The sequence below is a fragment of the Schistocerca americana genome, chromosome 6 (genome assembly GCF_021461395.2).
Source record: "Schistocerca americana isolate TAMUIC-IGC-003095 chromosome 6, iqSchAmer2.1, whole genome shotgun sequence".
Classification (NCBI taxonomy): domain Eukaryota; kingdom Metazoa; phylum Arthropoda; class Insecta; order Orthoptera; family Acrididae; genus Schistocerca; species Schistocerca americana.
The window spans coordinates 298,316,244-298,343,731 of record NC_060124.1 but is presented as its reverse complement, the minus strand read 5'-3'; the positions used below and the strand labels follow the sequence as shown (position 1 = coordinate 298,343,731).

General features: G+C 41.4%; 1 protein-coding gene across 2 annotated transcripts in view; it reads right to left on the bottom strand.

Moving 5' to 3' along the window:
- Nucleotides 1–583: 583 nt before the first annotated feature.
- LOC124619474 (TBC1 domain family member 15) overlaps nucleotides 584–27,488 on the bottom strand; it is a 71,467-nt gene continuing 44,562 nt past the window's right edge. For both annotated transcript variants that reach the window (XM_047145880.1, XM_047145881.1), the window contains 3 exons: nucleotides 8,456–8,653; nucleotides 8,194–8,310; nucleotides 584–2,757 (listed from right to left, as the gene is read on the bottom strand). In XM_047145880.1, the coding sequence (XP_047001836.1) occupies nucleotides 2,464–2,757; nucleotides 8,194–8,310; nucleotides 8,456–8,653 (609 nt within the window). In that variant the 3' untranslated portion in view covers nucleotides 584–2,463. The remainder of the gene's footprint in view (nucleotides 2,758–8,193; nucleotides 8,311–8,455; nucleotides 8,654–27,488) is intronic.

Genomic DNA, 27,488 nt, shown 5'->3' with positions numbered 1-27,488 from the left:
TGCAGTAGGTACTGGGAGATGAAAAAGCTTGCACAGGATAGAGTAGCATGGAGAGCTGCATCAAACCAGTCTCAGGACTGAAGACCACAACAACAACAACAACGTTGGTCACACAATTAATATTTCTTATCAGCTCACTTCATTTAAAGATAAACAATTTTATAACAATGGCAATATTTTTAATAGCCGGCGATTTTTACATCCCCTGCAATGTGCAAAACATTACCCCAGAGAAAAAAAAAAATAGGACCTTTTTGTAGGAATCAGGATTTTCAGTATGTTGTTCAGGACACTCCCTTCTAGTACCATGTGAAAATTTGTGACAACACGATTTTACTTTTTTGAGTAGTTTTCCTTCATTGGCCGGACTAATTGTGAGTGTCAGTTTTATCATTTTCATTCATTTGGGGTGAAGTCTCTCTCTCTCTCTCTCTCTCTCTCTCTCTCTCTCTCTCTCTCTCACACACACACACACACACACACACACACACACACACACACACACACCAAGTTCTGTTGGCAATCTCTCAAAGAACGGACTACTATTTAAATTAAAATAAGACAATAATTTGAAAGAAGCTCATAAAATATAATTTTCACTCTATATTCAACAAATGATTATGTGTACATGAGTGTTCAAATAATTAAGCACATTTATTGTGATTGCTCTGTTTCACAGAACAAATTAAGGCAGCAGAGAGACATGTCCAATATTGGCAATAGTTACACAGCATAATTACAATTTATAATCTTTATAACTGCTGAAACCAATGCTCAAAATAAATTTCACAAACATTACCAAATTCTGAGTGTACAAGAAGGCACACAAATATGTAATATTCTTAATACATTCTACAATCTATTATAACATTGACATGTAGGAAAACTAATACCTCATTTCACTTCACTGCAAAAACCTTTTGTGAAAGAAGGAATAGCCTAGCCACCATGCAAGAAACCTTGCTCTAAGTATAGTATGTCATCACATTAAAATAACTGTATAACTGAGTCATGTTCATGAAATGGCTTGTTTATATATATAAAATTTACAAAAGTTAGATATATTTTCTTTAACATGAAGTGACAGAATTAAGAAACTCATGCAGATACTTCAGGAACAGCATTATGTAGATATTACAAATGTATTTGTACACGTTGAGGTTTACCCACAGATACTGCAGAAGAGTGCATAATATTAGGACCATTAAATAACTTGGTTCAATTAACTGCACAATACTAAAAGCAGTCTTTCTTTTTTGGTACGAATGTATATACAACTAAATTAAAATTAATTTACAATACATGATTCCAATGAAGAACTTCAGATTGGATTATTCTCCACAGCCTTACGAAGGCTAAGTCATGTGTCTTCGAGAAAGTTTTCACATTTAATTACCGCTATGACACTTTCTCAACATAATATGCAGATCCTAGCCATAACTAACAACAGTTCTGGTAAATATACCCTTCAATCAATGATGATGACAAAATTAACAATAATAGTTTTCTGGAGACATCATGGTATTTTAGGGGTGTTACGGTAGAGTGCGTACGTCTGAATTATTTGTTTTAGATAGTTTATTCTACAACAGCCACATTAACTTGCCACAAGAAATTACCAATTTCAGCCATCATCACTATCTTCAGATCTACATGATAGACAATTCTGCAGACCTCATGGCCAGTGAGGTCAAAACTGTAAAGTTCTTGGACAAATTTTATGTAACTGAGCCTAATAAAAAAAAAGCATTTAAAATACTCACAAACAGTTTAAAATACTCACAGACATCATCATCAGGACCAAATGTCATTCTTTCCAGAATTTCTCAGTTAGACTCAAGAAATTGGCATTACTAATTCAAAAGGAAGTTAAAATTGAAACAATGGAAACTCCAGGTTGGAATACCAACAAATTAAGGAAAAGGTGGATTGCCACTTACCGTAAAGATGGCACATTAAGTTGCAGATAGGCAGAACTAAAAGACACTTACATATTAGCTTTCAACCACAGCCTTTGTCAGAAAAAGAAAAACATACATTCATCCACAAATGCAAGCACATCGCTCACAAACTTGACCAGCAGCTTGGGTCAGATTCTGAAGATGGCAGTTATATGTGTATGAAGTGTGCTTGTTTTTTGTGAATGTGTGTGTGTGTGTGTGTGTGTGTGTGTGTGTGTGTGTGTGTTTTCCTCCTCACAAAGACTGTGCCTCAAAACTGATGTATAAGTGTCTTAGTCGTGCCTGTCTGCAACTTTACGTGTACTCTTTACAGTAAGTAGCAATTACCTTTTCCTTGCATTTCTGCAGTTAAAATCAAAAGTCGATTTCAGTCAGTGTGTACATTATCCATTAATTTTATTCCTCAAAGTCAGTTATATCTCCGGCTATTCCATCCACCTCCAGTGGTTTGAATTTTCAGCATTACAACAACAAACAGCTTGCAACTGTGAAGTCCTCAGTCTTAAGTGTAGTGCAGATCAAGTCCTTTTTCATAAGCAGCTTCTCCCAAACCAGCCACTAATGTGACTGAGTCAATTGAGTGTGGACCCTCACGAACTGGACCATCAGCTACATGATTTGCTTCATCATCGCTGCCCCCGTCTGTGGCACAGCCATTGGTTTCTATTGGTGCAAGTCCAATTATCCTGCGGACAGCATCAGGGAGTTCTGTGGCCTCAGACAATTGCAGATAAATACTTTCTGCCTTGCACAGAATGAGCTCCAAGTCAATATGCAGGGACAGATCATTTACATGCTGCAAAAAACATAGAATTTAACACACTTAAATGAGGACAAAAAGCAAGAAAATGGCTTAAGAGAAAACTCTGATGATCTATAGAGTAACAAATTTTACATCAGCTTAATATGGCATATCAGTTTAATAAAGGACATTTATCAACAGCAGACACATATACAAACAAAATTCCAACAACACATTATTGTCGACATGGACAGCTAACATTTGCTCTGTTCAAACAGTAATTCAAGTTCATCTTTCCAGAATATGTAGCTGTATCGAAATTAATTGCTCTAGTAGAAAGATACAGCTGTCATGAACTCTTACGGTGGGTTTCAACACCACTATGCTTTGCTACAGTCTATTTAAAGTAATTTAGAGTTAACAGCTGTAACAGAAGTAGGGGGATGAAGTCCATGTGGGAACCACAACAAACATTCCAGCAATCTCATGAGACTTTTAGCTGTAGGAAGTAGGAAGCCCCTGGCGGTTATGAAACTGTCAACTGCGCCCCCCTCACCCCAAAAAACAACCCTTCCTGTTTGCACTATGCTTCAGTTTCAGTTTCTGCCACAATGAGGCAGCTTGCTGTCCCATGTGATTGTTGCACCGTGATTTTGTTTGTTTTAATTCTTACTGTTGTAGGAGTTAAGGCTTTATTTGTTATTACTATTTTTGTTGTGTGGTACTGAACAATGTGATGTGGCTCAATGAAATAGAAGTCAATTCTTGACATGACGTCAAGCAGTGCTACACAGACAACTGGAAAAAACAATGGTAATGCTTTCCGTCAAGGGCCCAAACATATTCTTCTGCCTTCACAGAGTTTTCTCTCAAACGATCTCCTGCTTCTCAAATCAATTAAGACACAATATTATGAAGGAGAAATGAAACCTGTCATATTTACCATAAGTTTTATGGACACAATAATATCAAATCTCGGAAATCACCAACAGTTTTTCTAGATCAGGGGCAGCCATTAATTTTTGGTGCACTTAAGACAATTTTTATCTGGTTCACACTATCGGCATAATACAGACAGATGCAGACAATTTCACAGATTTCCGCAGTGAGGTTGAAATGTAATCATAACTTATTTAGTTTCACGATCAAGAAAGATCCTTCTTCACATAAATAGGTCGATAAAATATAGTATTTTTTGCAGCTTCTTTATGGAGACATGAAAACTCTACCTGTGGAAAGCAAAATATATGTCCTGGACAGTGCTGACAAAGGATTTTTCATTAAAACAAGCATTACCTTGCAGGTCAATCAGTTATCTCTCCACATGCACACAGGTTTCAACTGAAATGGCAGATGGTCTTTAAACACAGCTCAAAACAAGTAAGACTGGCAGTGTCCTCAAAATGTTTAGGAAACTATGCTCTTTATTCTTTCATGGCCACAATGAATTCTTTAGATGTCACATTTTCTTTAATGGCAGTAAGCTTAGGAAAAAGACCTGTGTCTGTAAGAATGTGTCCCTTTTACAACTTTATTTTCTTTTTAAATGCATCCCTAGCCAGAAAGAAATTGTTCCTCGCCTTGCAATGTCTTGCTGCAGGCAGTACGCAGTCAAGCCCTCTTAGAATCAGAGGTCTGTAATTCATTCCACATGTTCTAATTTTCGTTATTACACTTCTTTTTCCGTAATAAATTAAACAGCAAGTTTCAAATCAAAAAATAATTCTAGGCATGCCCTTTATCTTAATGAATGTACCTTGTAGTTATATATAGTATTTCCATATTTTTTGTTCAGTTCCATGGAAAACAGTTCCAACTAATAGAAGAATAATGCCTGTGACTTCAGACATTTTGCTTTTCATACCACCAATTTCTTCACGAGCTTGATGCCTGCAAATTTAGCATGAAGTGCTTCCTGATGTACAGAACAATGAATCTTGTCCATTGATCATTGCAGTTTTTTTGTTCTTTCATTGCCAATTCAATCTTTAAATTCTTCTTGCATGGTACTGTAATTTTTCATAGCAAATTTGTAGTACCCATCAATTATGCAACTGCATAATGGATATTGAGAATTCTAATCCCTCTGTTCCATCATTCCCATTCAGTTCTAAAAACTTGTGATGATGGATCAATAGCCTAGTGATCTATTGTCACAAGCCTGCCTCTTTTTGTACAAACAGCCACTGGACCTGCAAACATCTGTACCAGAACAAATCGCGAAGGATAAACAGTGCTTCCACTGCGATTCTGCAAAACTGAAGAGAAATTTTCCGACTGAAAAATGCCACACTGGAGTACTAAATGAAATGTAGCACTGTACTGACTGCTTGTGAGAAGGAACAAGACAGGCTGATACTTGGCCCACGTGTGGCCTGCACACCAGGCCCACGTGAAATCTGGCATGCCATGGAGCAGATTCTGCTGAATGTTTGAAGTATGTAGTTTTCAAGAAGCTCAATAACAAAATAAAATAATAATTTGCTATTTCTGACTTTTCAATAAGAAGGAAATTATTACCAACTGACTCCAAATGCAGATTATTTCAAGAATTCAATCTGTATCACACAAAACATGTCACTGTTTACTATATAAAATTTGCAGCAAAACTGAGTTGCTCTTTTTTGTATCATTTTCATCCTTTCTCCCAACACCAGTTGGCCTATTTAAAATACATTTTGTACCACTGTAAAGATGTGTAAATCTATTTTTTTGTTATGTTAGAAACAAATAGACAAATCAGATAACTTAATACATTAATTGTAGACCCAGCAATCCATTTCTCTTAACAAAACCATGCAGAGGGACTTCTTAATATGTGTGAATGGACCATTATGCTTCATATCTCATTGAAATTATTTCATTTTAGAATACTCTGACAGAATCCTAACTTCGAGTAGGTGAAAATTTGATGTACTCTTACATTTTGTTTGCAAAAAAGTATTCAAGTAGCCTCTACAACCCACTAAGAACATTTAGCAACCTTGTAAAATCATTAGAATGATACAACTATACACAGATGGCTTACAGGCAAAACTGAAGTTCAGAGGATCCATATCCCCAGTCAAACGAGGCTTGGGATAAGGATATGCTCTTTCATTTGTTCTCTTCAACCTTGCGTTGGAGACAGTAATTTACAGCCATACAATGGTCTCAGATTTGAACACAGTGAAGTAAATAAAACTCCTGGCATTCACAGATGATGTAGTCTTAATCAGTAAAGCAGAAGAGCTGAAGGACATATACAGATCTGTCAGAGACATTGCCAGCAAAAAGAGGCTTTTGATAAAGCAAGAGAAAACACAATATACAGAAATAGGTTGAGTCATAAACCCAAATCCACACTTTGAAATTGACCACCATTCTAGATTCAGAATAGTTTATCAGTTTAAATACCTCAGGTCGTGCTTCAGCAATAAAAATATCATAACACTGGATATAAATGAGAGAATTGCCTCAGGATCAAGATGTCTGTACGCAGCCTACTCAAAACTAAAGCTTTGTCAGTCACGACAAAGATGAAGATACAGGCTGACAATTATTGACCTAAATGAAATAAAATTGTCATAACTTCTCAACAGTTTGCATTAGGACATTCAAACGGCATGGTTGGCTGTGGGGTATGATGGTTTGGTTTAGTAACAAAGCCCACTTTCAATAAGCAAAACTGGCACATTTGGGGGACTGAGAATCCGCATTTCTCAATTGAGAAGTCTTTTCACCCTCAACAGCTGACTTTGTGGTGTGCAATGCCCACACAGAACAACCGGTGCAATATTTCTTGATGGCATAGTGACTACCGAATGGTACATGTAGGTCTGGAAGATTTTCATCCTCATTATCCAAAGAGACTCTGATTTTGACAAAATGGAGTTCATACAAGACAGAGCTCTATACCATCGAAGCATGAGTGAGTTTCATGTCCTGAAGGAGCACTCTGGGGATGGCATTCTGCCTCTGGGGTACCCTGAGGCCATTGGAATGGGCCCCAATTAGCCACCATATTCTCCAGATCTGAACACATGTGATTCCTTTTTGTGGGGCTATATTAAAGACAAGGTGTACAGCAATAACCCCAAAACCATTGCTAAGCTGAAAACAGCCATTCAGGAGCTCATCGACAGCATCGATGTTCCGACACTTCAGCGGGTTACTCAGAATTTTGCCATTCATCCGAGCCACATCATAACCAATAATAGCAGGCATATTGAACAGGTCATAACCTAAATCCAAATACCTGTAGGGATGTTTGCATGTTGAATAAAGTGTGCACACCATAGTTTGTAACTAATTAACTTGTTTTTTTCATATAGTTCAATAATTGTTATGCCGTATGTAACACCATCTGCCCAGTAGTACTGTATGGTTTGGAAAGCTGGAGGCTTACCACAAAAGAGAGAGAGAGAGAAACTGAATGTTTTCAAAAGAAAAGTGATGAGAAAAATCTGGGGACCTGTATCGGAGAATGTCATCTGGAGAGCTTGAAAGAAGACTGAAACGTATGGGTTAATAAAGCAACCAACTATCGTCTAGAAATTAGAAAGTAGGAGACTGCAATGGGCTGGGCATGTGGCTAGAATGGAAAGCAACAGAATTCCTAAGAAGGCATCTGAGGGCACCCTCCAAGCAACAAGACCACTGGCCCAAACTTACAAACAGTTGAAAGATGACAGAAGGACGTCACAGCATTAGGAATCCCCACACAGTGCAGAGAGATAGCGAGATACAGAAGATGGAAGCAGATCGTTGATACAGCACTTGGTCTACAGGGACTGATCACTGAAAAGACGAATGCATTTAATTCCAGTAAAATAGAAATTAAAAAAAAAAATTCTTGCTTATAAAATATTTCATAATGTTGGCCGGAAGTGTATTTTCGTAACCTGCTGTCACAATGTCTTAATTTGTCACCACAAATAAAACTAACATTAAAACTTAATGCAGCTCGTCCAGAACACACTGCAGCCAGGCTCATTTGTGCACTGAATAGTTTGCTGAGATGCCAATGAAATAAACGTAAACAGCATGGTCCTACTGGAACTGACATACCATTGCCTTAACTCTAAACGACAGTGCAGAGCGCAATATTTCACTTTAACAAATATTGCCAGAGATGAACAAAGTGATTAGTGACAGAAAAAAATCCTGGGACTAAGCAGGAATCAAATGCCAGATTTTTTAAATTTGTAGTTTGGCACCTAACCAATGAACTACCAAGGGTAATAAACTCCCAAACTGAATCAAGATACAGAAGATTTGTCACCATAGAGTGTCTAGGGATAGGAAATCCCAGCAATAAAGTCAAAGGAGGAATTTCACAAACGAGATGAGATTTGCTTTCACCCCTGAAACAGGCATAGTTTCCAGACTCAGGCATTGCAATTTATGTAACTTCAATGCATTTCAGGTATCATGGCTAAATGGTAAATCATTATGTTGCTCCTTTTCGAACCTAATCATGAACAATGAGGTGAAATTAGCCAAGCCTACCTTCAATATTTCAGTAAAACCATATCTGTTGCCAATAAGGTTGTTTTTCTCCGTGTCCAAAATAGCTACGCAGATAAGAAGATGAAAGTTTGGGCATGGCAAATCTGTCCATAGTACCTGGAAAAGATCATTACAGTGTTTACTTTCTGTGCACTAGTCAGATATCAAGCTACAGAGAAATAAAACTAATGAAAATAGCTCTGAGGTAATGTCAATCTAAAGCAATATCGTCCCAAGTTCCAAAGAGACATTCTCAGCTTACCTCCCAAAGACGCATGACATCATGTAAAGGAAATTCTCTCTTGAAAAGAACAAGTAGCCAACGGAAACAGAAGAACATATTTGCAGAATCATTTTGATCAAGGTATGTTGCTAACTGAGGCTCCGCAGCAGCTAAAAGAGAGTGGAGCTGCTGGAGTTGTAGCTTCATACCAGCCTGGTCCAACTCAAAATTTGAGAACTGAGAGAGGAAAAAACAACCATTACTACACAATACAGCAATTACACAAATTAGATATTAATTATAAATAATTAGATATTAATTGCAAATTGAGCTATGACACAGTGTACTCTTGCAAATAGGTATTTCAGACACACAAGATACAATTAGCCCAGTTCATATGTGCTGTATGTTAGGGAGCAGAATTACATTTCTCTGGCCCTTAAATTTTGCACCACAGTTTTCTGCAAAAACATGGTGTGGATATGCAGGTGAAATAACATCTACCATCTTATTCAAGTACAAAAAGTAACTAGTTAAATGAAGTTTGCTCTAGTCTGTATGTTACTAGTACATGAGGGTGTCCTATTGTTGGAGTAGGAAAGCCATGGGTCATTTTAATTTATCCCATGTTATCAAAAAGAAAAGTCTACAACGTTATGAGACAGCTGTTCACCAGACCTTATGTTCAAGAAAAAGCTCAGTACTGCCCGAGGGGGAGGGGGGGGGGGGGGGGGGGGGGCGAGACGGGACGTGCGAGGGGGGCGAGACGGGACGTGCGAGGGGGGCGAGACGGGACGTGCGAGGGGGGCGAGACGGGACGTGCGAGGGGGGCGAGACGGGACGTGCGAGGGGGGCGAGACGGGACGTGCGAGGGGCGATGAAACGTCGTACACCTACACATCATGAGCGGGTATGTAAGTGGTTGGAGTTGAAAGTCTCATTCTGGAAACATCCCCCAGGCTGTGGCTAAGCCATGTCTCCGCAATATCCTTTCTTTCAGGAGTGCTAGTTCTGAAAGGTTCGCAGGAGAGCTTCTGTAAAGTTTGGAAGGTAGGAGACGAGATACTGGCAGAAGTAAAGCTGTGAGTACCGGTCGTGAGTCGTGCTTCGGTCGCTCAGATGGTTGAGCACTTGCCCGCGAAAGGCAAAGGTCCCGAGTTCGAGTCTCGGTCGGGCACACAGTTTTAATCTGCCAGGAAGTTTCATATCGGCGCACACTCCGCTGCAGAGTGAAAATCTCATTCTGGAAACATCCCCCAGGCTGTGGCTAAGCCATGTCTCCGCAATATCCTTTCTTTGAGGAGTGCTAGTTCTGCAAGGTTCACAGGAGAGCTTCTGTAAAGTTTGGAAGGTAGGAGACGAGATACTGGCAGAAGTAAAGCTGTGAGTACCGGGCGTGAGTCGTGCTTCGGTAGCTCAGTTCATTACGAATTAGCAGCTGCAAATGGTTTGCTCAGAGCTACAGATTGGATTGCGACTTTAAATCTGAACAACAGTTTGTTAGGGTCATTTGAGTTACAATTTATTACACAGCTCTACAAAATAAATTTTTTTTTTCGTTGCCAGGGAAGTTTGAACAAAAATGGGATGTTGTTATGATACTCATTCCGAGTATATTTGTGCTTGTTCCAAATTGGCTCTGGTTTTTGAGATATAGGTTATTTGTGGAAATGAGAGTTTCATGTGGATAATATCAACTGCAGGGTCCATATATGGTGTAATGTATTTGCTACCTGTTTTTTAATTAGTGATATTGTACTATCTTTATTAAACAATTGTGCTCAGGGAGTGCATCTGTGTGGTTGAGGATTACATCATGCAAACATCACACTGTCAGCATGTGTTCAGTCCTGTTGTGCAGTGCGTGTGTTGAAGATATTGAGGGTTGTGCAGATTTGAATTCGGCGGTACTCGACATTCATTTGTTGGCCGAGGTAATCCCCGCAACAGCCGATAGGTAGCGTTCAGTGTAAACAAGAAAAATGGCGATGGTCGAAAGTCACACACATGTGCAGTGCAGCTTCAAGGAGATAGAACCTATTCATCGTGACGTAGCAAATAAGAGGTGAGTATTCATTTCACACAAAACAATTAATGATGTTTGTTGGATGTGATTAACATGCAAATACAAGAAAGTTCTACATAATATGTAGTATTTGTGCAATTTTGTTTTAGGAAAACATGAGTTCTTCACGCCGTCTTTGCGTGAACCATCCAGATGAGTTCTGCTACATTTGTGGTGAATACGTTCTTCAAAAGAACAGGAAGAATATCACTCCTTTTGTGAAGGAAGCGTATCTGGCATATTTCGGAATTAAACTTTGAGATCAAGACAAGGCGTGGGCACCCCATAAAGTTTGTAAATGCTGTGTGGAGTGCTTACGGCAGTGGACAAAACGATAAAGGAAAAGCTTAAACTTTGGAGTGCCTATGGTATGGCGAGAGCAGAAGAACTATACAGATGATTGCTATTTTTGCATTGTTAATGTGAAAGGTTTTAATAGGTTCAAAAAAACGAAAGTGTGAATATCCCGATTTGGAGTCAGCAAGAAGACCGGTGGTGCACAGCAACGATGTTCCTGTACCAACCTTCACAACATTACCCACGCTAACATCATCAGATGACGATGTGCACGGCGAGGAATGTACAAGTAGTGGTTCGGAATACGAAGGACGTGAGACACAACCCCAGCAGTTCGACCAGAAGGAGCTCAGTGACTTGATACGAGAACTCAATCTTTCAAAGCAAGCATCAGAACTCTTAGCATCCAGGCTTAAGGAAAAGAACTGTCTTCATCCAAGTGTTAAAATAACAGCTTACCGGACGAGAGAAGAAAACCTTCTTCCATACTTCAACCAAGAAGAGGTTATAGTGTATTGCAGCAATATACCTGGACTTTTACTTGAATTGGGGCTGCCGGAATATAGACCAGAGGACTGGCGTCTCTTCATAGACAGTTCCACTAGAAGTTTAAAATGTGTTCTCCTACACAATGGCAATCGTTACGCATCTATTCCAATTGCCCACTCAACAAAACTTTGTGAAGCATATTCTAACATAAAGATGGTTCTGCAGAAAATTGAGTATATACAGCACCAGTGGTTGATTTGTGTTGATTTGAAAATGGTGAACTTCTTGCTTGGACAACAAAGTGGATACACAAAGCACCCATGTTTTATCTGCATGTGGGATAGTAGGGCAAAGCACGAACATTGGAAGCAGAAAACATGGCCTCCAAGGGAACATATGGCTGTTGGTGAAGCAAACATCATTAATGAACCTCTGGTTAGTAGGGACAAGATTGTTCTTCCACCATTACATATTAAGTTAGGACTAATGAAGCAATTCACCAAAGCTTTAGACAGAAATGGTAATTGCTTCACATACATCTGCAATACGTTCCCTGGACTCAGTAGTGAAAAACTTAAGGCAGGAATATTTGATGGTCCTCAAATTCGCAGGCTCATCAACGATACCAATTTTACAAGTGTCATGACTGTCACTGAAGCATCGGCCTGGAACAGTTTTGTCGCTGTTGTAGAATGTTTTTTGGGCAATCATAAAGCTCCCAATTACGAGGAACTGGTCAAAAACACGCTCACTAACTTTCAAAACTTAGGAGCTAACATGAGCATAAAATTGCACTTCCTTCACAGCCACTTGGATTGATTTCCTTGTAATCTAGGTGATTTCAGTGAGGAACAAGGAGAGCGGTTCCATCAAGATATGAAAGGAATAGAGGAAAGATATAAAGGAAGATGGGACAGGCATATGATGGCAGATTATTGCTGGAATCTGCAACGTGACTGTTCTGAGGAGACCTATAAAAGGAAAGCGTGCAGGAAGCGGTTCGTCATGGACGGAAAATGATATACTTATAGAGAAACTTTTCAATTATGTTTTATACGTGGACAAATGCCTATCAGGTTTTCATAGAAGCTATTTATAAAGATTATTTTCTTTTTTCATTGTAGTTTGTAGCGCTCGAGTTCAGTATTAGTAATTTTTTCTAATTTTTTGAATAAATCATGCATTATCTCAAAAACTAGAGCCAAACTGCATAAATGGTTGCTATATTCGTCCTCAGCACCACTAACCCATCCTAAAGCCACTCAAATATCCTTGGCAAGAAAATGAGTGTTGACCAGTGTTATCACAGATACGGACTGCACTACCATCGAGCTAGACTTTCCTTGCTATAATTTTGGACTGGGTCACATCATTCACACTCCATCCCTTGGCACACTTTCTGATCTCACCATAGCTATAGGTGTGCCAGCTAAATGTTTTCTTAGCACTCACTCAAGATGATAAGGTGCTGTCATTGTTCCAGCACTCAACAATCAATCACATCAGGACCATGCCTTGTCTTCTTAGTTCCTCGTGTCCCAGATGGCTGGCCCTCTGCAAATTATACACTGCAAAAGCATAATTTGATCCAATGCTCCAAGCAGGCATGGCAAGACCTTTAGAAAACAATTCGGCTTCTCCTCCTCACCTGGTACCAAAGAACCCAGATGGCTGGCACACCTGTGGCAACTAAGAGAACTCTACCAGCTCACTACTGCAGTCTGGTATCTGTGTACCACCACTGCTGGCACCAAAATACCAGGTTCCACAGCTGTTACTTGGACTAATGAAATACAGCGAGCATTTGAAGCCTGCCATACAAGCCACATGCAAGCCATGCTGCTCTTGCATTTGAACACCGTTGGTCCACTAGCGATTTTCTCAGACACCTCATCCTATGCTGTTTGTGCCATGCTACAACAGAATGTAAATGGACACTGGCAGTCTTTGAGTTTCTTCAAGAATACAACAGAAATAGTGACCTTAACAACCATTTTATACAGACGTTTAGCAGTCAAGCAAGCATGGCTGAAGGGCATTCCTTCACTATACATACAGACCATCAACCACTGCCTTTCACATTTTCACACCCAGATATCTCCCAGTGCACATTATCCAACTAAATTTTATTTTGCAGCTAACACTAGAATCTCGGCAGGTACGCGGTTCAAAAAATTTCAACGTCAATGCTTTGTATAGAAAGAAAAGCATTTCCACAACTGCAGATTTCACAAAGCTGGTGACCGCACAAAACGATGACGAGTTAAAGGACCTTCTGAAAGGCAAGATGGCCCTGCACTTGCATCACATGCGACTGCCAGCCACTGAAGAGTCAATTTGCTGCAATGAGTCAGGAGGTCAACAGTGGCTGTATGTACTGCCGTTACAACAACAGATTTTTTTACTTCACACTAACTCAGCTATCCAAGAATCCACATTATGAGGGCACTAGTAACACAATTTTATGTGACCCAGTATTAAGGAGGACTGATGTACATGGACTCAGACATGCATTCCCTGCCAGATGTGCAAAGTAACATGGCACCTACAAGTTCCACTCAAAAACGTTTACACATATCCACCTGTATTTTGTAGGACACCCCCCCGTCGCACATAACTACTGCTACTGGGTCACAGTTACTGATACAATGGAAACAGACTGCTGAGAATGTGACATATGTGTTCACACCTGTGATCGGATTTCACATTTTGGCTGTTCCTAGCAAGTGACTTACGACCAGGGTCAGCTGCGGCAGGCAGAAATATTTCATTTAATGACTCGGTTGTATGGGACACATATTGTGTTTTCACCAATGCCTACATCATGGTGCCTGCTGCCACATGGCTGTGGCTCACACATCCAGCAGTTTCCAGCTCATGAGGATCACCACCCACCCGGACAGTGCAGCCATGGCCCCTGCACATAGCTGCCTCCGTAGTATCATAGCAAAACCTAACCAGCGCATTCTCACAAAATAGCTTCACAACAGCACTGCTCCAATCACCCCATGCTATACACTGCAGACTCAATGATGGTGGGCATATTCCTACACCATCATGCCTTCATAATCTCACGTAACACTACATTCAGGCAGTCTTTTGCTGGACTATGCCAAAACTGTTACCATGACACCACAACACTGAGTGCCCTCGTCTGGACTCTGACTGCTTGGAACTGAACTATTGTGAAATTTCATTTACCCAGCACTCTGACCACTGGTCTCATCCACAGACTTCGCTAATCACTGTCCCTGTTGCCGCAATAGCCCAGTCATTGAAGTTCTGTATAGTTCTGTTTTTGTCTTTGTTTCTTGAGGAATGAACTGTGTTGGTTAATTATACCTTACATTATTTGCTGTACCTCCATTCACAGACAACACATATAACACGGACTTTCCCATATCATACTGCATTGTGGAGCTCCCACATCTTCCTTGAAGGCTGCTATAACATGCCACATGAGTGATTTGTGGACTGACACCGTAACAGTAGTGCTGTTGTGATTGAGCTGTGTGTTAATAAGGCTTGCAGCTCTTCCTAGTAAGGTTGGTGTATGGCAAACCTCTGTGTCTACCAGGATAGTTTTTCAAATGACGACAACCTAGCCCCTGCACTCTACTCAAGATTTCCTATTGGATCCCCAGAGGCAAATGGAGATCATGCAACCGCTTGAAACTACACGGCATGGAAAACCTGGTATTTTTGTTTCCAAACACAAGGCAATGACAAAACATGTTTTCCTCGACGCAGTCCACTGCACAGATCATTGCAGCTGGCCTACCAAAGCCCATCCACAGCTACAGGATGAAATAACAGGACACTCACACTCCACATTAAAGGGGTATACAAAGTAGTGTGTATCAACTGATGCAAACAAGCCTACCTAAGTGAACACATATCATGTCACAGCCACTATACTGCAACGTCATCCAGAACACTGCGGTCCATCTGGAAACCTCCACCCACAGGCAACAGTCACCTCGCAAACTCACCATCCAGCCACAACAGAAACCATTTACAAATTGAAAGAGTAGTTCTGTTTTGAGCTGACAGACATTCCATAGCTCAAATTGGTTAAATTTTTTATCTTTTCATTGTGGAGAAGTAGTGCAGCAACCTCGGCTTGCAGGTCATTCCACACCTATCATTTGGCAATCTCACCAAATCCCGACTCTGGAAAGACCACACTCCAGCATACGGTATATTGCTACCTGCCGCAGTGTGAGAATCGAAGAGTGTGAGGTTGGCAGATGTGTGGTACAGAAAATAACCAGCTGAACAATAATAGTATATTATGTGATGAAAGCTGTTTATCTTCTTGCTGTAAAGACCAATAAAGGGTCTTATCCTTACATGAAGTGCACCATTTATTAAGTACTAATACCTACATCTACATATATACTCTGCTCGCCACCAAGCAGTGTGTGGCGGAGGGCACAATTCGCACCAAAGTCTTATTCCCCCCGCCCCCCCCCCTGTTCCACTCGCAGATCGCGCGAGGGAAAAACGACTGTCTGAACGCCTCAGTAGAAGCTCTTATTTCCCTTATCTTTGAATGATGATCATTATGTGATCTGAAAGTTGGTGGTAATCTTATATGCACTACATCCTCGGCGAAGATCGGATTTCGGAATTTAGTGAGCAACCCTTCTGTTCAGCGCGTCGTCTGTATGCAAGTGTGTCCCACTTCAAACTTTCTATGAGATTTGTAATGCTCTCGTGATTGCTAAATGTACCAGTCACGAATCTTGCCGCTCTTCTTTGGACCTTCTCAGTCTCTTGTATCAGACCCAACTGGTAAGGGTCCCATACAGACAAACAATACTCTAAGACTGGACGAACTAATGTATCATAAGCTGTTTCTTTTGTTGAAGGACTGCATCGCTTCAGGATTCTACCAATAAACCGCAATCTAGAGTTCGCCTTACCCGTTACTTGTTTAATCTGATCATTCCATTTGAGATCATTTCGAATAGTCACACCCAGATACTTGACTGATGTTACCATTTCCAAAGACTGATCCTTTATTTTGTACTCGTACATTAATGGGGATTTTCACCTTGTTCTATGCAGTAGGTTAAACTTACTAATATTGAGAGATAACTGCCAGTCATTACACCACGCATTTATTTTCTGCAAATCCTTATTGATTTGTTCACAACTTTCGTGTGCTACTACTTTCCTGTAGACTAAAGCATCATCGGCAAACAGTCTAAGGCCGCTGTCAATACCACCAACCAGATCGTTTATGTAAATCGTAAAAAGCAGAGGACCTATTACGCTGCCCTGGGGCACACCTGAAGTTACTCTTGTTTCTGTTGAAGTTACCGCATTCAGGACAACATACTGCTCCCTGTCTGTTAGAAAACTTTCTATCCAACCGCATATGTCATTGGATAGACCGTAAGCGCACACTTTTTGTAGCAAGCGACAGTGCAGAACTGAGTTGAACGCCTTTCAAAAGTCGAGAAATATGGCATCAACCTGGGAGCCAGTATCTAGAGTCTGTTGTATATCATGCACAAAGAGGGCTAGTTGTGTGTCACATGATCGCTGTTTCCTAAAACCATGCTGGTTTCTGCAGATGAGCTTCTCAGAGTCTAGAAAGGTCATTATGTCTGAACACAAAATATGTTCCATGATTCTGCAACAAACCGATGTCAGTGAAATTTGGCGGTAATTATGTGCATCCGATTTTCTACCCTTTTTATAGATTGCTATGACCTGGGCCTTCTTCCAGTCCCATGGAACTTTACGGCATTCCAATGATCTCTGATAGATGACGGGTAAGAATGGTGCTATATCTCTAGCATAGTCAACATAAAATCTTACAGGGATACCGTCTGGGCCAGATGCCTTTCTGGCGTCTAAGGATCTTAACTGTTTTACAATCCCAGATACACTAAACACTGTCAGCCATCCTTTCGTTTGTTTGATAATTGAAAGGGGGAATGGTGCTGCAGTCCTCTATCGCAAACAAGTTTTTGAAAGCTAGCTCTAGAATTTCGGCCTTCTGTTTATCATCATTAGTTACATTACCCGTACTGTCAGCAAGAGAAGATATCGAATTATTTGTAGCGTTCATAGATTTTACGGACAACCAAAATTTTTTGGGGTTATTTTTAGAATCTGCAGATAAAATATTGCTTTCAAATTCATTAAAAGAGTCTCTCATTGTCCTCCTGACAGCTGCTTTCATTTCGCATCATTTCTGTTTGTCAGCGGGGCAGTGACTATGTTTAAAATGACTGTGCAAAATTCTCTGCTTTCTCAGCAACTTCCTAATATGTTTGTTGTACCAAGGTGGATCCTTTCCCTCCCCTATACTTTTGCTAGGCACATACTTCTCTAGCACATGGTGGACAATACCTGTAAATTCCGACCAAAGATGCTCAATATCTTTGTGTCACGCGGTGAATGCTTGGAGCTGAGCACAAAAATCATTCTTCTTGTTTTAACTGACTTTTGTTACTTTTGTAACAACTGCCTTGAGGTCATTGATACTAGTTTCAATGTGGACATCTTCCAAAAGGTAAGATCTACTTGTTGCCATTAGATCTAACAAATTTCCATCAAGAACAGGCATCTGAACTATCAGTTCTAAGTCTTTTTAGAGAATACAGGATTGCTTGTCAGGCCCAACATTTAAAAAGTAAAGCTGTCATCAAGCCAAATATTAGTTTGAACACCACAGTGCTTTACTAGGTATGATCTTGGTAGACGGAATATGCCGTTATCTTTCTCTGACCTTTGAACTGACTTACACAGCCAGTTATAGAGGAACACTATGACGTGACCTTCAAACCACAATGCAACTCTGGCATTTTTCACACCAACAAAAATTCTCATAGGAGAAGGAAGTAATAAGTGAGAGACAAAAATCCTAAGAATGATTATAGAACTGTAATCATCCTAATCAATTACTAAATGATGACAGTAGGACTAGAGAATATAAGTATTAGTGAGACGAAGTTTTCTTTGAAGTAATTTATTACATCTGGGAGTGAATGTGGAAGTCAATTGGAGGACCCAATTATGTAAGCATGACCACTCTTTATACTGAGTCTCATCCAGACAACTTCACCTGAAACTTCGGAGTCTTTATCGGTTAATAGCAGTGGATAAAAGATTTAGATGTACTTCCAAAATCTCATGGTAGTCAGTTTCATGTTTTAGCCAGTTTTCTGTATCTGGTACTGTAAGACCCCCCGATACTAATGCTTTGGGATCTTTAACACTTAATTGCCTGGACAGGATAGGGAACCATCTGATGTAAGAAACATTGGGTGCACCCCACACAGTCAGCTATGTGGTGAGCAGTTTCTGATGTTCAGTCATCCTGATCCATTCGAGAGACCCTACAGATATAAACACTGTGATGCACACCAAGAACTTCACAGCCCACTCTTTAACACCAGTTCCAGAGACAATGCTGCATATTGAGAGCTTTGGTGAATTTCTGTGAGCACAGATGGTCTTCTCAATCTTCTCTGACAGTTGCTGGAATGACCGAAGTGTGACCTCTGAGCCCAAGAGGTAAGCACTGTCCATTTGTGCCACAATATGCAGCTGGGTGCACCTTGCTCTCTCAAATGATGCCTGGAACATCCTCTTCACAGTACTGAATGAGGCCCATAGGCATATTCATTTCATGCACATGGTGATCCTACTTTGAATGCTTTTCTCTGACAGGACAATAAGCTTCTTACTGGCTTAGTATGATTAAATTTTAGCTGGAGATACATCTCAGCCTTCTGCCTCTGAGCAGTGTGTCAGCAGTGCGCAAGTAGCAGCAAGTGGCTTATTTGGCGTTCATATAAGTGTTGTAGTCAAGTTGAAAATTTGAGTGTTCTTAGCGCACTTGTTTAGTTAAATCTGTCAAATCATTGTGTAGTTTCGTATTTAGCAGAGGCAGATTTGCATTTTAATATCTGTGACGTGTAAAGTCGCGTAGTCGTATGTCATTTGTTTATTTTTTTCAAATAGTCTTTGTACATTACTGACAGTACAGTTAGCCTTCTGCCGCCAAGCAGTGTGTCAGCAGTGCGCAAGTAGCAGCATTACTGCATTTACTACGCAGCCTTGTATTATAATAACCGTTTAAATTTTGTGTCGAATTGTTTGTGCTCTCTGTAGATAGTTCAGACGTATTTAGCATGGATAGGGACTGCGACTGCTGTGTTCGGACGCACGCTGAGTTGACATCCCTTCGCTCCCAGATTCAGGCAGTATTGGCTTCGATTACACAGCTTGAGGCTGTTGCCAACAGGTATCACTGTGGGGGTCCAGACGGGGGTTTGTCGGGGACAGCCAGCTCGTCCCACGCATCCCCCAATCGGACTTCGGCTGTGGTTGCCCAGGATACTGCCCACTGCTCACATTGAGGCTGACCCCTCACCCGTGATAGAGTGGGAGGTCAATTCGAGGTGTGGCAGGTGGCGAAAGACATTCCGGAGTGCTGAACAGAAGGCCTCTCCAGTTTGTCTGACGAACCGGTTTCAAGCTCTGTCTCCAGCTGATACTGATCTTCGGCAGGACATGGCTGCTTGTCCTATTCCAGAGGTTGCCCCTCAGTCTGCAAGATCCGGGCGGTCGCAGAGGGTGGGCTTACTGGTAGTTGGGAGCTCCAACGTCAGGCACATAATGGGGCCCCTTAGGGATATGGCTGCAAGGGAGGGGAAGAAAACCAATGTGCACTTCATGTGCATACCGGGGGGAGCCATTCCAGATGTGGAAAGGGTCCTTCTGGATGCCATGAAGGGTACAGGGTGCACCCATCTGCAGATGGTCGCTCATGTCGGCACCAATGATGTGTGTCGCTATGGATCGGAGGAAATCCTCTCTGGCTTCCAGCGGCTATCTGATTTGGTGAAGACTGCCAGTTTCGCTAGTGGGATGAAAGCAGAGCTCACCATCTGCAGCATTGTTGACAGGACTGACTGCGGACCTTTGGTACAGAGCCGAGTGGAGAGTCTGAATCAGAGGCTGAGACGGTTCTGTGACCATGTGGGCTGCAGATTACTTGACTTGCGCCATAGGGTGGTGGGGTTTCGGGTTCCGCTGGATAGGTCAGGAGTTCACTACACACAGCAGGCAGCTACACGGGTAGCAGGGGTTGGGTGACGTGCACTGGGCGTTTTTTTTTTTGGGTTAGATGGCCTCGGGCATGCACAGAAAGGCAACAGCCTCAAAGGGTTCAGGGCAAAGTCTGGACATGCGGCGACAAAGCAGCAATCGGTATTGTAATTGTAAACTGTTGAAGCTGCGTTGGTAAAGTACCGGAACTTCAAGCGCTGATAGAAAGCACCGAAGCTGGAATCGTTATAGGTACAGAAAGCTAGCTGAAGTCAGAGATAAATTCTGCCGAAATTTTTACGAAGGCACAGATGGTGTTTAGAAAGGATAGATTGCATGCAACCAGTGGTGGCGTGTTTGTCACTGTTAGTAGTAGTTTATCCTGTAGTGAAATAGAAGTGGATAGTTCCTGTGAATTATTATGGGTGGAGGTTATACTCAACAACTGAGCTAGGTTAATAATTGGCTCCTTTTACCGACCTCCCAACTCAACAGTATTAGTGGCAGAACAACTGAGAGAAAATCTGGAATACATTTCACATAAATTTCCTCAGCATGTTATAGTCTTAGGTGGAGATTTCAATTTACCAGATACAGACTGCGACACTCAGGTGTTTAGGACGGGTGGTAGGGACAGAGCATCGAGTGACATCATACTGAGTGCACTATCTGAAAATCACATCGAGTAATTAAACAGAGAACCGACTCATGGAGGTAACACCTTCGACCTACTGATAACAAACAGACCTGAACTTTTCGACTCTGTAAGCGCCGAACAGGGAATCAGTGATCATAAGGCCGTTACAGCATCCCTGAATATGGAAGTAAATAGGAATATAAAAAAATGGAGGAAGGTTTATCTGTTTAGCAAGAGTAATAGGAGGCAGATTTCAGACTACCTAACAGATCAAAACAAAAATTTCTGTTCCGACACTGACAATGTTGAGTGCTTATGGAAAAAGTTCAAGGCAATCGTAAAATGCGTTTTAGACAGGTACGTGCCGAGTAAAACAGTGAGGGACAGGAAAAACCCACCGCGTTCAACAACAAAGTTAGGAAACTACTGCGAAAGCAAAGAGAGCTTCACTGCAAATTTAAATGCAGCCAAAACCTCTCCGACAAACAGAAGCTAAACGTGTCAAATTTAGCATAAGGAGAGCTATGCGTGAGGCATTCAGTGAATTCGAAAGTATAATTCTATGTACCGACTTGACAGAAAACCCTAGGACATTCTGGTCTTACGTTAAATCAGTTGTGGCTTGAAACAGCACATCCAGACACTCTGGGATGATTATGGCATTGAAACAGAGGATGACATGCATAAAGCTGAAATACTGAACATCTTTTTCCAAAGCTGTTTCACAGAGGAAGACCGCACTGCAGTTCCTCCTCTAAATCCTCACACAAACAAAAAAATGGCTGACATCGAAATAAGTGTCCAAGGAATAAAAAAGCAACTGAAATCACTCAACAGAGGAAAGTCCACTGGACCTGATGGGATACCAATTCGATTCTAGACAGAGTAGGCGAAAGAACTTGCCCCCCTTGTAACAGCCATGTACCGCAAGTCCCTAGAGGAACGGAACGTTCCAAATGATTGGAAAAGAGCACAAGTAGTTCCAGTTTTCAAGAAGGGTCATCGAGCAGATGCGCAAAACTATAGGCCTGTATCTCTGACATCGATCTGTTTTACAATTTTAGAACATGTTTTTTGCTCGCATATCTTGTCATTTCTGGAAACCCAGAATCTACTCTGTAGGAACCAACATGGATTCCGGAAACAGCGATCGTGTGAGACCCAACTCGCTTTATTTGTTGATGAGACCCAGAAAATATTAGATACAGGCTCCCAGGTAGACACCATTTTCCTTGACTTCTGGAAGGTGTTCGATGCAGTTCCGCACTGTCGCCTGATAAAGTAAGAGCCTGCGGAATATCAGACCAGCTGTGTGGCTGGATTGAAGAGTTTTTAGCAAACAGAACACAGCATGTTGTTCTCAATGGAGAGATGTCTACAGACGTTAAAGCAACCTCTGCCGTGCCACAGGGGAGTGTTATGGGACCACTGCCTTTCACAATATACACTACTGGCCGTTAAAATTGCTACACCAAGAAGAAATGCAGATGATAAACGAGTATTCACTGGACAAATATATTATACTAGAACTGACATGTGATTACATTTTCAAGCAGTTTGGGTGCATAGATCCTGAGAAATCAGTACCCAGAACAACCACCTCTGGCCGTAACAACGGCCACGATACACCTGGGCATTGAGTCAAACAGAGCTTGGATGGCGTGTACATGTACAGCTGCTCACACAGCTTCAACACGATAACACAGTTCATTAAGAGTAGTGACTGGCGTATTGTGACGAGCCAGTTGCACGTCCACCATTGACCAGACATTTTCAATTGGTGAGAGATCTGCAGAATGTGTTGGCCAGGGCAGCAGTCGAACATTTTCTGTATCCAGAAAGGCCCGTACAGGACCTGCAACATGCGGTCGTGCATTATCTTGCTGAAATGTAGCGTTTCGCAGGGACCGAATGAAGGGTAGAGCCATGGGTCATAACACATCTGAAATGTAACGTCCCTGTTCGAAGTGCCATCAATGTGAACAAGAGGTGACCGAGAGACGTAACCAATGGCACCCCTTACCATCACGCTGGGTGATACGCCAGTATGGCGATGATGAATACATGTTTCCAATGTGTGTTCGTCGTGACTTTGCCATACACGGATGCGACCATCATGATGCTGTAAACAGAACCTGGATTCATCCGAAAAAATGACATTTTGCCATTCGTGCACCCAGGTTCGTCATTGAGTATACCATCGCAGGCGCTCCTGTCTGTGATGCAGCATCCAGGGTAACCACAGCCATGGTCTACGATCTGATAGTCCATGCTGCTGCAAACGGCATCGAACTGTTTGTGCAGATGGTTGTCTTGCAAACGTCCCCGTCTGTTGATTCAAGGATCGAGACGTAGCTGCATGATCCGTTACAGCCATGTGGATAAGATGGCTGTCATCCCGACTGCTAGTGATACGAGGCCGTTGGGATCCAGCACGACATTCCGTATTACCCTCCTGAAACCATCGATTCCATATTCTGCTAACAGTCATTGGATCTCAACCAACGCGAGCACCAATGTCGCGATACAATAAACCACAATCTCAATAGGCTACAATCCAATCTTTATCAAAGTCGGAAATATGATGGTACACATTTCTCGTCCTTACATGGGGCATAACAACAACGTTTCACCAGGCAACGCCAGTCAACTGCTGTTTGTGTATGAGAAATCGGTTGGAAATTTTCCTCACGTCAGCACGTTGTAGGTGTCGCCACCAGCGCCAATCTTGTGTGAATGCTCTGAAAAGCTAATCATTTGCATATCACAGCATCTTCTTCCTGTCGGTTAAATTTTGCGTCTGTAGTACGTCATCTTCATGGTGTAGCAATTTTAATGGCCAGTAGTGTATATAAATGACCTAGTAGATAGTGTCTGAAATTCCATGCGGCTTTTCGCGGATGATGCTGTAGTATACAGAGAAGTTGCAGCATTAGAAAATTGCAGCGAAATGCAGGAAGATCTGCAGCAGATAGGCACTTGGTGCAGGGAGTGGCAACTGACCCTTAACATAGACAAATGTAATGTATTGCGAATACATAGAAAGAAGGATCCTTCATTGTATGATTATATGATAGCGGAACAAACACTGGTAGCAGTTACTTCTGTAAAATATCTGGGAGTATGCGTACGGAACGATTTGAAGTGGAATGATCATATAAAATTAATTGTTGGAAGGTGGGTGCCAGGTTGAGATTCATTGGGAAAGTCCTTAGAAAATGTAGTACATCAACAAAGGAGGTGGCATACAAAACACTTGTTTGACCTATACTTGAGTATTGCTCATCAGTGTGGGATCCGTACAGGTCGGGTTGACAGAGGGGATAGAGAAGATCCAAACAAGACCATTGCGTTTCGTCACAGGATTATTTGGAAAGCACGATAGCATTACAGCGATGTTTAGCAAACTCAAGTGCTGGAGTCTGCAAGAGAGGTGCTCTGTATCACGGTGTAGCTTGCTGTTCAGGTTTCGAGAGGGTGCGTTTCTGCATGAGGTGTCGGATATATTGCTTCCCCCTACTTATACCTCCCGAGGAGATCACAAATGTAAAATTACAGAGATTCGAGCGGGCACGGGGCTTTCCGGCAGTCTTTCTTCCCGCGAACCATATTCGACTGGAACAGGAAAGGGAGGTAATGGCAGTGGCACGTAAAGTGCCCTCCGCCACACACCATTGGGTGGCTTGTGGAGTATAAAATTAATGTAGATGTAGGTAAGGCGGAAAGCATAGCATCTTGAGATCCCCCTGCACTCTGTCTTCTCTGTTCAGCATCCCTAGACCTGCCACTGGCTCACAGTTCACTGTTTAGCTGTATGCTTATGTTCCAGCATAGCTATTGTGGCAGTACAAGATTCTCCAGGTATTTTATAGCCAAAGTTTGGAAAGAAATAATTTGTTGAATGGAAGTGAAATCTTGTACTAATTTTGAATATAAATGAACAAGCTTTATTAGTAGAACTATATGCATTTTGTCATCCAGAATAACCATCGCTAATACAAAGTTTTAACTGTTACGTAAGAAGAGTTATTATTGGGCAAGTCCTGTTTTGTGTATTTTATTATTTGCGTGAGGTATTCCACCTGGTCTTTGTGCCATTCCAATAGAGTTGGAGACGTGTGAAATCTTGACGTGCGAAGTAGTCAAAGGTGGCAAAGAGCCTTCTGCACCAGCCTCACTGTCAAGGAATACCAATGACCAGAAGTTTAGATCAATAAAGAGTATTTATTTATTGAAAAACTACTACTTATACGTTACCCAGAAGTTCTCCTGTAACAACATACTTATCAGTTAATGAGTTTTATTTAAAAGCGCAATAGAAGCCTTAAAAGATTGGAGTTGCTAAGTCCTGGTTGTTAGTAAAAATTAAGTTATTCTATGGATAAGAACAATATTTAACAAGCCAGGGTTTGCAGACTACTCTACAAGCTGTTGCACTATAGGGTGCCTGAAAGAATTTAAACTGAACCTGGCACGTGTAACCTAGCACAACATGGGGAGACAATTACAACTGGACAAGACACCCCTAGCACTCTTATTTGTGGAGGTGGGGTAAAGGTCTTGCATAAAGAATACACTAAAAGAAAAGAAGCAATTTCTACCAAATTTGTTACATATACGACTTGCTTCCTGGCAAAAGTTATGTTTGGCAAGGCACCACTAGTGGTGGCCTTAGGAATGGAGTATGAGTGTTAAGGGTGTAAGGATACTATAACCTTACATAAAATCGTTACTGTACAGGATATGAATGCAACATTTCCTATAATATAACAACGAAAATAACCTGTTTGCAACAACGTAATGCAATTGGATAAATAAAAATATCTACTCACTGCAGCAGCAGGAGAACAGACATAAAAGACGGTTATACTCATGCAAACTTTTGGAGCCAGTGGCTCCTCCTCCTGGGAGAAAGGTTAAATGAGAAGGAAGAGGGGTGAAGGAAAAGATCTGGAGAGGTTTAGGAAAACAGGTAGAACCACAGATCAGGAGAGACTTACTGGACGGGATGAAAAGGAAAGACTTCCTTCTCATCCCATTCAGTAAGTCTCCCCAGACTCACGGTTCTGGGTGACTTTTCTGAAATCTATCCCTTTTCCTAAATCTCTCCAGTCCTTTTCCTTCACCCCTCTTCCTTCCCCTTCAATCCTTCTGCCAGGAGGAGGAACCAGAGGCTCCACTTGCTTGCTTAAGTATAACCTCCTTTTATGTGTGCATTCTTCTGCTGCCGCTTGGTGAATAAAATGTTTCATCTACCCCATCACATATTTCCTACAATATGAAGTTTATCACTGATGCCAACAATTCCATTCAGAACGTGGCACTTCTTTTTGAGAGACAGGCTGCTTAAAAGATAAACTACCTTCTCTCTATTTCAATAATTTCAGAGTGTAATTGGGGCACACAATAACAGCCAAGGTGTATTTTTATACAAATAACAGTCAAGGTGTATTTCTATACATGTGAGAATGAAAGCTGCATTGTTCATTGATAAATATGGCATCAACTAGAATAATGGAAAATCCAGGATGGAATGTAACAATACTATGAGAAGGAAAGTTGCTACTCACCATATAGCAGAGGTGCTTAGTCACAGATATGCACAACAAAAAGACACACACAATTATAGCTTTCAGCCACAAAGGCCTTCGTCAACAATAGACACACACACACACACACACACACACACACACACACACTCTCACACAAACTCAACTCACACACTCGACAGCAGGCTCAGGCAACTGAAACCACAGTTTCAGTGGTTTCATTTGCCTGAGACTGCAGTCGTGTGTGGGGGTTGCATTTGAGCGAGTGTAAGTGTGTGCGCACGCACATTCGTGTGTCTGTTGTTGACAAAGACCTTTATGGGCGAAAGCTGTAACTGTGAGAGTCTTTCTGTTGTGCGTATCTGCGACTAAGCATTTCCGCTCTATGGTGAGAAGCATTTTTTCTTCTCATAATACTGTTTCGTCAACTTGACAAAGACATTGTCTGACCCCAAAGTAGGTGACCAAACAGAAATATACAGTCATCACACCAGGTGTTAAGCATTAAAGAAGGTGGTAGCCTTAAAAGGGGCTGAAACAAAATTAAATGGAAACTGTACATAGGTAGCAAAAAGAATAAAATCCAATGTATTCAGCTAGTACAACAACAATATGGCAAGGATAGATTGCTACTCATGATGTAGGCGGTGCCGAGTCGCTGACAGGCACACTGAAAAAGAATGCTAGAAATGTTTCAACTTTCTGACAAAGTCTTCCTCCAGAAGCAGGAAACATTATATCAAAATGTTAGAAGTAGTCGCAATCAAGTTACAGTAGCCCATTACAGACAGTATTATAATGTGCTTCAAAATGTTATTAGGAAGGCAAAGAGTATATGAGTATGTGGTACGCAAACAGAATAACTAAGTCACAGGACAAAACTAAAACCAAATAGTCAGTTGTGAAGGAAGGCTCTCATCAGCAGCAAAAGGTTGACGATATAAAGTCAGTTTGTACTAA